At 36.3% G+C, this 13,439-nt stretch overlaps 1 protein-coding gene across 2 annotated transcripts in view; it reads right to left on the reverse strand.

The window, feature by feature from the left end:
* Positions 1–6,265: 6,265 nt before the first annotated feature.
* Positions 6,266–13,439, reverse strand: part of LOC139940067 (uncharacterized) — a 67,827-nt gene continuing 60,653 nt past the window's right edge. For both annotated transcript variants that reach the window (XM_071936300.1, XM_071936299.1), the window contains one exon: positions 6,266–10,935. In XM_071936300.1, coding sequence (XP_071792401.1) covers positions 10,835–10,935 — 101 coding nt within the window. In that variant the 3' untranslated portion in view covers positions 6,266–10,834. The remainder of the gene's footprint in view (positions 10,936–13,439) is intronic.

Genomic DNA, 13,439 nt, shown 5'->3' on the forward strand with positions numbered 1-13,439 from the left:
TTGTTCATTTTCTAGGATGACCATGTACTTCTATAAAAACCCACCTACATGACACCCACCCACAGCAAATATACATTTGAAAGTATATGGGATTCAATCAAATTGATTTGCAATTTCGTGTGAATATCGTTATTGACAGAGCTCTTCATGCATTATACATACGCCCGATGAGGCATTGAGAGAGGGAGTCCCCACCCCAAAATGTTTCAGCTCCAACATACATGTACTCCTTACTCATCGTACATCCTTTAAAGTCACCTGGAAATAGAATTTTTTTTCTTTCAAACATAAGAGTATATGCTTACGAACAATAAAACAATTTTTTTTAGTAATTGTTTGTCACGATTTATATGTTTAAAAAATATATAAAGTTGTTTGGGGGGCTGACTCCGCCTACCCCTTTTGTGACGTCAATCGAGGCAGACTTTGCCTGCAATGCGTATAGTAAACACATGTGCAATGTACATGTACGTCCAAGTCGTGAGTTGGTACATTTCAAAAAGTGTTTTTCTGCATTCAGCAGCAATACACCTGGTCGGCATTGCCGGAAAAAAACAAAACTTTTTTTTTTTGGAAACGTACAAACTCACGACTTGGTCCGTACATGTACTTTGCAATTGTGTTTACTCTACGCATTACAGGCAAAGTCTGCCTCGATTTACGTCACGAACAGCGCCCTCTCGGGTCGGGGTCTACTCTTAAATTTGTAAATAACATAAGAACTGATTTTTTAAAACCTTAGTTAACTGTTTATTCACATTCCACTCATCAAAACACATATATTAGTGACAAAAGCTTTATTTTGAAAAAATACCACTTCCAGGTAAATTTAAACAAAAAACAAGATTCACAGAACACAATTGTGTTGGGTTTTCTCAACGGTGCCACTTATTATGGGTCTTTTAAGTTTTAGTATAAGTTTTTTAAGGGCTGGATGGAATTTCTGTTTGTGTTTAGACCTACAGCTGTTTGATATTTATCTTCAAATGTACATGTATCGGTGTCTTCTTGTACATCTTTAATCTATAAAGCGCCTTGAGTGTCATTTGGGGCCGATTTGTGTGCACTGAAGACACAAGCGTTGAGAGAGGGGTTATTACACGCCAAATATCAAGCACCAAATACAGCATCTTAGCGAAACATGAGGCTTAAAAAATGTTGTTGAATGATACAAACCACTGAAAATGATGTATCCATGACCATCCATTAATAGGTTTAGGTTGGCATGACTGCACACTGCCATTAGTGACGCACTCATGGAGAAAATGAATTGTGAAAGCTTTTTAAAAATAATAATGTATTTTACCCCGGAGAGGAAGCTATGATATCAAAGGAATTGCGATTTGTATACTTGGTAGGTTTTTGGTCTGTTTGCGTTATTCATATTGATGAACAAACAATACAGTGTCTTTAGGTGATGACCAAAAATTTAATGCATCGATGTTAGTTAACTATTAGAGAGGTTTGCGGTAACACCATGCCAATATCTATTTTTGTATAGTGTTGGTTCTTAAAAGAACCGCTGGTTAAAAGAACTGGATACTTTTGGTAGTTGCTCTAAATCATTGTCGGAATAAAAACTTACTTGTTAGCGATCAATGGAGAGATGTTAATAGTATAAAACATTGTGAGAAACGGCTCCCTCTTAAGTACGTCGTTTTCGAGAAAGAAGTAATTTCTCTTTAAAATATTTGAATTCGAGACCTCAGAATTTGATTTTGAGGTCTCAAATTCAAGCATCTGAAAGCATACAATTTCGTGCGAAAAGGTTTTTTTTCCTTTCATTATTATCTCGCCATGTCGATGACCAGTTGAGTTCAAATGTTCACAGGTTATTTTGTGCATATGTTGAGAATACACCAAGTGAAAAGACTGGTCTATGACAATAATATTACCCAAGGTGTCCGGTGCCTTTAATAATCGGTTTCTATGGGGTTCCAGGAATGATATTCAACAGAGACCAAATTAGTCAGCCTTCTCCGACCTTCCTCCTCACCACTTACAGATAAATGAAAAACCAAGGCCTATAGAGATAGATGATTAATAACGCCAGAATAAATCATAATTGTTTGATTAGAAAGCATCGTGTCAATGAAAGCCATCCTCTCGACTTTATTTACAGTAACCGTCTATTAATATAAACCTCAAGGTATAATCGACATTTATTACGCATTGTAATTGGCTACCAGGAACTCCATGCAAAATTAATTTAGCAACAATCTGGGAGAACAAAACAAAATCCGCATGTTATTGTTAAGTATACCGTGTTCATTATTTTTAGTTGATAAACAATTATACATCTCAGGAATTTCAACATAATAGATATCATGATTCTATGTTTGAGTATGAAAGAAACTGCTTCCCTTCATATCGTCGTACTTTTTTTAATGCAGTTATTGTTACTCGTAATTTTTCTGGAGCTTCAATCACTTCATGGCATATGAATTTTCATTTTTCGTGGGACACATAATGAAGTTCAATTATCTTCCACATTTTCATATAAATATATATAATTAAACAAAATTGTTACAAAATGTAAAGTACATGTTTCACAACATAGGTTTCCATTTAAGGGATCCATTTAAGAAGCAATGCCATATTCATAAAGCTGAAAGGTGAATGGGGCACCATGCAGTTGCAACAATGTAAACTTTGTCGAATTTGGGCTGGTACCCAGTTTCTGTAAAGCAATATTTTTTTATGAGCTTAGCAAGTTTTTTATGCTCATACAGGCTTTATGGAATTGGGCTCTGAGCTTTGTAGGAATGAACCATCAGAAGTTTCCATTCCTAATCGTTTCAAAGTAAATACAGTTTAATTCACTACACTCTGTCGATATGTTACAACCACAGAATGATAAACTTTGCAGAAAAGAAAAGAAAAAACATCTTAAATAATTTGGTATTAAAATAGCATCTATGATAATGAATGGCTTTGGTCAATCTGCTGTGGTATTCGTTTATTTTAGCGTGTTCTTTCACCCTAAGAAAGACTTATTAAAAAAACATGCTATATTTGATTGACATGTTTCTCCTTCAATATTAATACACGGTGACCAATCTACTGTAAGGTAACCCGAAGCATTTTAGTTCATGTTTATATTCATTATGAAGAAAAAAAATACATCATAATTAAAATCTATGATTATAGTTGGAGGGGGTCGAAAACAAATTGCGGTTTATGATGTATTAATTTGCGAGACTGGCCGTTAATAAACCGTCGTTGACATTATCCGTCGTTGACCTGTTAGATGTATGACTATATCAATAATGTTTACGATCGAATACAGTTGGTTCAGTTGATCCAGGTTTGACGCGATTTGGACGTGCTTATTCAGTTCCTTTACTTTGCTCAAACTAATAATATTCTTTTGGGAACGGAATTGATCTTTGCGAAATCGACCGCTACCTTTTGTTACGGTGTTGTGTTGTTGAAGATCTTAACAGGTGTTGAGTTTGACCAGTCAATGATTGATACGCCACTGACACGCTCGTAGTTTACTTATGACGTCACGTCGCTGTTCCACGCCACCTGTTACTGTTTTTGTTTTTGATTTGGGATTGAACAAAGACAACTGACTAGGGTGGGACTCGAACCAACGACCTCTGGATTAACGTGCCGGCGCTCTACCAACTGAGCTATCTTCAGCCTTATGTCGGCGGTCACTCTAATTTGTCAATAGCTTTGTTCGGGTGCCATTCATGTAGGATTTGTTTGATATTAAGTGAATATATAATACCAAAAACCCCTGTTGACGATTGCCTGTGTTTTTGTTTACTAAATTAATTAATGTAAATGGCCTGACAATAGATGGAATGCAATATACGTCATTGGCCGCCATCTTTGATGAACAATATACATCTGTGAAGAGCTATTCATTGGCTGAGAGTCGTTAGTACATGCGTGCACTATTCCATTGTTTTACATCAAAGATGGTGGTCAATGACGCGTATTGCAACCGATCTATTGCAAAGAACAATTTCATTGCTCAATGAGTCACTCAGCGGATGAGCTTGGCACATTTTGCAGTTGTTGGAGAGAGTGGGCCCCTTTACCCTACAGAATAGCAGGTTATTCAAGTGTGCCTCGTCCAAACACCATCGCCCTCTATTCATTGATTTACAAATTGGTATTCCGTTGCTCTCCTATGTTTCTGAGGTGTTTATTTGTTTAATTTCATTATTGCACTTAAACAACACAGTGAGCGCCTATAACAGGATTTATAGCGAACGAAAACCCACGCAAACAGGTAAGGACTGAAATCCCAACATGCATGCAAGGCTCTGGTTTGAGATGGGATTTGTACCCCCTTAAAGGTAAATAACGTAGTGTTGAGTTGGGGGGGGGGGGGGGGGGGTAGCGGTGGGGTACATATACTCCCATGCTTCCCACCTGTTCGGAGCAAACAAATGATTGTCCACGCAGGAATATACAAGCTAAGAAGCGTTATTACAGTAACGCTTCTTATATTCAAATTTTGTGGCGTAACAACTTATATGATTAATACATAAGCACACTACTTCGAAGTTAAATGTTTCTCCGAATGCTTAATACTGTCGAAAGCTGTTGTATGATTATATCGTTTCAATTAATTTTAAGAGCGATAACCAAACATGCACATCCTCTTTAAATGCGCAATATAAGACTGTGTAGTGTGACACACTTAGACATGACTCACAAAATGTCCCAAACGAAGATTATTGTGACGATGACGTCATGTGAACTGGGCCAATTAAAACGGTATGTCAACAATGCTTTTAAAATGTGGTTGTGTATCTTCCCTAACACCTTTATATAAAAGGATCTGATGTTCTAAATACCCTTTTTTGCCAGAGAGAAGCACAGTCACTGAAGGATACTTGATGGCGTATAACTGCAATTATTATAGTATTAAGCGATGCATTATGTCCACTTAAAAAAGTGCACCCGGAAACGTTTATCGTTAGGGGCGTGTGTTGTTTAGAGAACACATCAAACAAACCTACAGTCATTTAATTAACTTGATTAATAAAAAACGCCTGTTGTGGACAACTGTTGTAATAGTTTAATTGGAACAAAAAAACACAATTATTGTTCATTGTAACTTTGGAATTGGCAAATGGACTGTAGTGTTTATTATTTTGTGTGCGGTGCGTGGAGTCAAAGTTATTTCTACTAAGTGGCTCATTTTACGGAAAGGCTTTAAGTCAAACATGGGGCTATAAGACATGTGGCCAAGCGGTGGAACCATTATCTGTAAATATGACATTAAATCAATTATAAAGGTAATGTCAGTGAAAACGTCAATTTCCAGTAGATACAGGAAAGCGGCTTAAGTGATGAAGATAGATTTGTTCTGCTGAATTGATGCTCGTCGTGTGAGGACAAAAAAGGGCAGGTAAAATTTCTGAGACAAAATATTGATTTATCAATAGTTCGCGGTGAACTTGAAATTCCTGTCAAACATTGAGCCTGCAAGCGCAAACATTAGTTCCAGTTTATTATGCATGCACAAACAAACCCACAACTAACATTACACTTCGCTACCCTCAGGATATTTTCCACAAAATATTTCCTTGAATGCATAATTTGTGTCACTCATCAGGTGAGTTGTACTTACATGTTTGAGGCAATCTACAAGAAATGTTTCAGAAATGGACATCAATGGCAGTTCGCTCATGAGGTGCTATAAATCGGCCTTGTAAAGTCTTGAAAACCTGTCTTTAAAGACAGTGGACACTAGTGATAATTGTGATAGACCAGTCTTCTCACTTGGTGTATATCAACATATGCATAAAAAACAAACCTGTGAAAATTTGAGCTCAATTGGTCGTCGGAGTTGCGAGATAACTATGAAAGAAAAAACACCCTTGTCACACGAAGTTGTGTGCTTTTAAATTTAGATGGTTGATTTCGAGACCTCAAATTCTGAACTTGAGGTCTCGAAATCAAATTCGTGGAAAATTACTTCTTTCTCGAAAACTACATCGCTTCAGAGGGAGCTGTTTCTCACATTGTTTTATACTATCAACCTCTCCCCATTAATTGTTACCAAGTGAGGTTTTATGCTGACAATTATTTTGAGTAATTACCTGCCTTTAAAAGTGTCTCCCTTTGTTCCAGCGACTTCATTACCGTGTGGATACGTGCGCTGTAATAAGACTGCTTTACTAAATGCTTGTCTTAAATACACGCAATCGTTCAATGTCGCAATCATTATTACATCGTTCAACATCACTCAACATACAATCAGGTCAAAACGGCGATTTTAACAGTAAATCCCAATCTTTTATTGTACACAACTTTGGGTAGGCATTCAACACAATGATAACATAATCGAGTCTTCATCAAGACCAAGGACTGGGCCCAATTGCCCGAAGCGTGTAAGCATACACATTTGCTAAGCAGAGAAAAATCTTGCTTAACAGAATGTTAAAACAGCCGAAACTCCACAAAGTTTACACTGTTGCAACTGGTGCCCCACTCATTTTATGCTCAGTAAAGAAATTTGATGAGCAGTAGTTTCTGCTTAATAGCTTTATGAAATTGGGCCCTAATACGTTAGTGCAATAATGAAATGTCTGTCTTAAACCTACGCGTTTTAACCCAACCCCACCGCCAGTTTGCTTGAGTTGTCATTCAATACATACAACTTAACGTCAAACGTCAATATTTTAAATCTTTTTAATAAAACTAGGATATCATTCACAGGCCTTTAACTTTAACCCTAGACTTGACTCAAGTCCCAATCCCGTGAGAGTCCTTTTATTTTCAGTCCCATCGCCTTTAACATCAGAAAACTCCCTTTCTCGGGACCAACTGGCCATTTTTTGACGGCGGACCTCTCGCATGATCGAGAACGACTTGTATTTCTAACATATTGATCTAGGCTTTAATTAGAGCTTATCTGCTCATATAGCGTATGTCCAAGATGCATGGGTAAACCCTTCTTTGTTTCTAGTTATATTGCTCGAAAGAGGAAATCTTACATTACTTTTTAAACAACCATGAATTTTGTTCATTTTGTCTTCCTGTTTAAAGTAAGGATTGTGAAACAGCATGTGTTTCTATACCGTGTTGAACTCACTTCATAAACAAAATGTTTGATTAATGATGGATGTGAACGTGCTCACCCAAGGTCGTGCTACTTCCGTGGGTAGGGGCAGAATGTCTATCGTGTTCATCAAATTAATTAAAGATATTAAATACACTAGAGACCTTTGGTAATTGTCAAAGACTAGTCTTCTCACTGGCTGTATTTCAACAAATGCATAAAATAACAAACCTGTGAAAATTTGGACTCAATTGGTCGTCGCAGTTGCGAGAAAATAATGAAAACAAACTTAATTCCGAGGTAACATAATCAAAACTCGTGGAAAATTACCCTCGAAAACTACGTCACTCCAGAGGGAGCCGTTTCTAACAATGTTTTATGCTATCAACCTCTCCCCGTTACTTGTTAAAGACACTGCATACTTTTGGTGATTGTCAAAGGCCAGTCTTCTCAATTGGTGTATCTCAACATATACATAAAATAACAAACCTGTGAAACATTGAGCTTGATTGGTTGTCGGAGTTGCGAGATAACTATGAAAGAAAGAATGAACCTTGTCACACCAAGTTGTGTGTTTCAGATGCTTGATTTCGAGACCTTAAATTTCTAAACTCGAGGTCTCGAAATCAAAATTCGTGGAAAGTTACTTCTTTCTCGAAAACTACGTCACTTCAGAGGGAGCCGTTTCTCACAATGTTTTATACAATCAACCTCTCCCCATTACTCGCCACCAATAAAGGTTTTATGATAATAATTATTTTGAGTAATTACCAATAGTGTCCACTGCCTTTGACAAGTAAGGTTTTATGTTAATAATTATTTTGAGTAATTACCAATAGTGACCACTGCCTTTAACAAGTAAGGTTTTATGCTAATAATTATTTTGAGTAATTTACCAATAGTGTCCAATGCCTTTAACAAGTAAGGTTTTATGCTAATAATTATTTTGAGTAATTACCAATAGTGTCCAATGCCTTTCAAGGAGTAGGCTGCATTCTGCTACTGGATTGAAAGAATAAGGAATGTAAAACAATTTGCCCGTCCCCGAACCACCCCTCCCCAAAACCAAAAGTCGTAGACAAGAAAAATCGGGGGGGGGGGGGGGGGGCAACCATTGAACGGTGCAAACGTGGGCTAATTTAATATTATGACGACCCATTTCCCAATACTTGCGATTAAGTTTGACAGGGCAGATAATTATGCAGAATGTTTAGAGATGACCAATCGTGTTGGGTTTTGTAATAATAAATATGCAATTTTGAAAGTATTCTGAACCGTCGAGCAAATATGATATGGTGGCAAACGAACAAAACGGTAACAACTTGCCCCATCGTCAGCCTTCCTAACTTATGTCGTGAATATGTAAATAAATAATTATTAGGAAACAGTCTTCTTTCTTTTAGTATTTTATTCTATCAAGATGTTTATTTGCATTTTTGGAAAGTCACTGTGCCGCTCACAATATAAATGCGATAGTAAATTGTACACAAAAAGAGCTCGAATGTCAAGAAATATTTGGGTCGAGTTGTCTCAGATTACGGGTCAATTTAAACCCATAGAGTCCATTAGTGCTTTCTGTTCAGCAATTTTGGCGTTCTTATGACAGTTGTCGGACAGTCCATACCATCAGACATATAATATGTCTTATAAACGCATGGTTCATGGTAACCCTATAGGCAAGGGTCAAAACAAAAATTCACACGTTATTTAGTCACTGGCTAGCAAATTAATTGAAATTCGTCAAGACAGAAAGGGTCAAGGGGGATGTATTCGATTTAGAAGACAATTTTATTTGGTGCATGATTTTAAAATAAGAGGATAACAACGACTATTTAACATCAAATCTTTTCCTCGGCATTTACCCTCGCCCAAAATCAAAAAGAGATGAAACACGTGATTAATTTTGGTCCAAATTGATACCATTCTGGTTCTTTAATAGTTGCTTTATTTTCAAATCATCCAAACATCACCAATGCTCCTGTCATTACCAAATACATTTGAATGCTAATATTTTGAGTAATTACCCAAGGTGTCCAGTGTCTTTAAGACGCTCATTCAAAACATTTTGTTTTTGTTAACTATTAAAGTGTACCCTACTATTAAATCTATGATCACGTGTAAACCCTTTAACAAAGCTGTGTACACGTAATGCATTAATCACTTAGTACCTTTGTGGACAGACAAATCTTAACTATAAAACAAGTACTTTAAAGACATTGCACACTATTAATATTTGGTAAAAACCAGTCTTCTAACTTGGTGTATCTCAACATATGCATCATATAACAGACTTGGAAAATTTGAGCTCAATCGGTCGTCGAAGTTGCGAGATAATAATGAAAAGAAAGAAAACAAACTTTGTCGCACCATGGTCACACAAAGTTGATTTCGAGACCCCAAATTCTAAATCTGAAGTCTCGAAATCAAATTCGTGGAAAATTACTTCTTTCTCGAAAACTACGTCAATTCAGAGGGAGCTGTTTCTCACAATGTTTTATACTATCAACCGCTCCCCATTACTCGTAATCAAGAAAGGTTTTGTGCAGATAATTATTTTGAGTAATTACCAATAGTGTCCACTGCCTTTACATGATTGAATTCAACTAAACTGTTTTCTATATATCATAGAATTTAATTTGAGAGTAACATAAACAAAAAGCCGAAACAAAAAAAACTAAAACAAACAGAACGCAGACTGGAAGGCCTAAGGATCGAACGAAGGACAAAAAGCCATAAAGAATAAAGTTTATCATGTAAACAAATCGAAACTGTTCTAAGAACTTGAAACCTTTACTTGTAATGTCCTTAAGCAAAATGCACAATAACAAAAATTGTTTAATTTCCCACAGGTATTTCACAATTAATACTTAACAATTTATTGTGGAATCCTTCAGGATTCTTTTTTACAGTGTTTTGTTTAACCTCAAGGCAGGCAGTAAAATTAAACTGTTTAAATTAATTAAAAACAGCTATTAGTAGTAGTAATAATAATAATAATAACTGTGACATGAGCTACGCGTTAATCTAATGACATTCCAAGAAATGATCAATGACAATAAAAAGTATCATCGAATGACATGAACAATGATATGACGATCTGTACGGGTTATAATAAAAATACTGTCAATATAGATGGATTATGTTGTCATTGTGTCTAGACGGTCCTCGTATGAAACAAAAATGCATGTTTTTAAAACAAAAAATCGATGTTTTATCTTGGAAAGATCAACATAATGAAAAATTTGTGAGACGTAAGATATTCCGTTGATGAAAGGAACTTATTTCTAAAAAAAGGTAAAGAGACCTTGACGAAATGCATTGTTGAAATTTCACTATGTTTTGAACAACACTCCACATTACGATTGTTCTGAATAAAGGACCATTGTTTCGCTATCAAGACAATAGAGTTGACTTTCATCATGTCATTGTGCATATAAGGCCAAGGGTGTTAGCAGTGCCTCGCCATAACCCCCCCCCCCAAAAAAAAAAAAAAAAAAACAAAAAACAAAAAAACACGGAATCATTTTGGAATTTATTGTTGCCATTTAAACATTATGAAAACCGTCACGTTCACAGGAAATTTGAAGTGGTGCAAAAAACATGGATAAAATTATGCAATTGTTTTGAAAAGCATTTCAGATTGAGGAGAAGTCGACAGAAGGAATGTCTGACAATGAAATAAACTTTAAAAAGTAAGCCTTAAAAGACTGCAAAAATACGTACAGCATTATTTTTTTTTAAGTAGTTTTGTTTTCAGGAATAAAGAAAATAAAAATTTAAATTTCGCCTTAATTGTCTATTCTACAATATGTCCTCTGAGAAAAGCGGTTGGTGGCGGTACACGTTGTGCGCATGCTCGGATTGTTGCTTTCGACTTGACGTCACTGGTTCCCAGTCATCACCTGTAGTAAGATATAAGAATGAGAAGAATATGTCAATTGATAAAAAGTTATCAGTATAGCTTAGGGAAAAGAGTCTACACATTAATAATGTTTGGTGTGATATTGTGTTCGATGACTCAATTCCTATATAGAAAACCTGTGTTCCACGGCGTCATTATCGACGAAGTATTGGGACATTTTGCTATACTATAATTATAGCCACGGGATAGCCACACCAGGCGTTTGTACAGTAGCTAACAGATGCAGATTATACGTTTATATTCCCGTTGGTCTATTTTATTGCGTTATATCGCTGTACAGTTGTGTTTATATATTGCCGCATTTTATTGCGATATCTCGCCGTATTGCGTCATATCTCCGAACTAAACTTTGTTGCGACATATCGCCGTGTATTGCGTCACATCTCCGTCTTTTGTTGCGACAATCGTCGTACTTTTGCGTCATATCTCCGTATTTTATTGAGATATATCGCCGCACTTTTGAGTTACAGATCGCCGTTTTGTATATCGCCGTTGGTGCGAAAAAAGTGCAGTTTTATTTTTGCATTCGCTGATATAATGCAATATTACGCCGTAATTGGCGAATAGTAGGAGTCACCGAGATAAGACAGAACACTTGATACCCTTTGTGTATCACCTAGCTTGCCACCTTACAGTTTAATGGTTGAAAGGATATGGGTTTCGAAAAAAAATACTGGTAGACACAAATATACTATACTCCTTTTGTTCTTCAATATTCCAGATTGAATATAAAAGCCTGATGTTTTTGTGTTTTTCTCACTACAAGTGTGACACCGGCTATTATGAAATGAATGTAAATATCGGAAGTATTGCGACGACTTCATTACTCGACACAGAATTGATTCTGAAAACAGCTTTTTATAAGCATTCACCAAGTGTGTACCATAAAAAAAGTAATTCTCACCGCACTTTGTAAACCAAACCTAAAGAAGAAGAAGCAAAAAATCGACCAAAAAGAATGAAAAAAAATCAACTGCATCCTAAGCTTTGATAATTTTTTACAGATAATGAAAAAAGAAAAAAAAAGAAAAGAAAAAAGGTATGTTGACCTTCATTGTAATTTCTCTATGGTTCAACAGTGTGAACATATTGGGAGTAATTATAAACAGCTCGGCAGATCTGATCTTTACTTGGAACTCAACCTCAGTTGCCGGCAATCAGTCTACAGTTTGTCAAGGCCTCGCCACGATGAGGAATCTGAATAATTTAAATTCAATAAACGGAGTCATATGTAACACCGATCAATAGGTTTCTGCGCAAATATTACCAGGCAAATATTATTAACCTGGTAAACGTACAGTCTTCCTTTTTTTCTCATATACATTTGTATTGATTAAGAAAAAAGAACACACTCTGGCACTCTGAAAGGCACTGGACACCTTTGGTAATAATATTTTCAAAGACCAGCCGTCGGTTTCACAAAACTCTTCCTAACTGAGGATTAATCTTAGGACTTAGGACGGGTTCAGTTCCGTAACCAAATACGTAGGACGCATTGAACCCATCCTAAGTTAGGACGGGTTACTCGTCCACACTCGAGTTAGGATTAATCCTAGCGTTAAGTGAAATCGGCTGCAGTATCCCAACATATGCATTAAAGACACTGGACACTATTGGTAATTGTCAAAGACCAGTCTTCTCACTTGTTGTATCTCAACATATGCATAAAATAACAAACCTGTGAAAATTTGAGCTCGATTGGTCGTCGGAGTTGCGAGATAACTATGAAGGAAAAAACACCCATGTCACACGAAGTTGTGTGCTTTCAGATGCTTGATTTCGGGACCTCAAATTCTAAACTTGAGGTCTCGAAATCAAATTCAGGGAAAATTACTTCTTTCTCGAAAACTACTCAACTTCAGAGGGAGCCGTTTCTCACAATGTTTTATACTATCAACCTCTCCCCATTACTCGTTACCGAGTAAGGTTTCATGCTAATAATTATTTTGAGAAATTACCAATAGTGTCCACTGCCTTTAAATAACAAACCTGTGTAAATTTTGACTCAATCGGTCATCGAAGTTGCAAGAGAATAATGAACGAAAAACACCCTTGTTGCACACAAGATTGTGCGTGCTTTCAGTCAGATGCATAATAAAAGGCTTCAGCTGAAGTATTTTATTATTTGTGTGAGAAACTACCTCTTTCTCAAAAACTATGTTACTTCAGAGGGAGCCGTTTCTCACAATGAGTTATACTACCAACAGCTCTCCATTGCTTGTTATAATGAACATTTTTTACGCTAATAGCAATTCCAAGTAATTACCAACAGTGTACAGTGGTTTTAAAGAACAAAAATGACGTCACTATGACGAAACAAACAGCAAAAGGTTCAACACATTTTGCGAGCGATTAACGCAAAATATTTGCCCATACCATTAACAACACATCGACTTAACGTATTAAAAAATGGTTTGAATGCTTGATGATTCACAATGAAGACAGAATTTCTACGATGGAGACTTTTACCCAAGATGAAGGGTA

Source organism: Asterias amurensis, chromosome 7, assembly GCF_032118995.1.
Source record: "Asterias amurensis chromosome 7, ASM3211899v1".
NCBI lineage: Eukaryota > Metazoa > Echinodermata > Asteroidea > Forcipulatida > Asteriidae > Asterias > Asterias amurensis.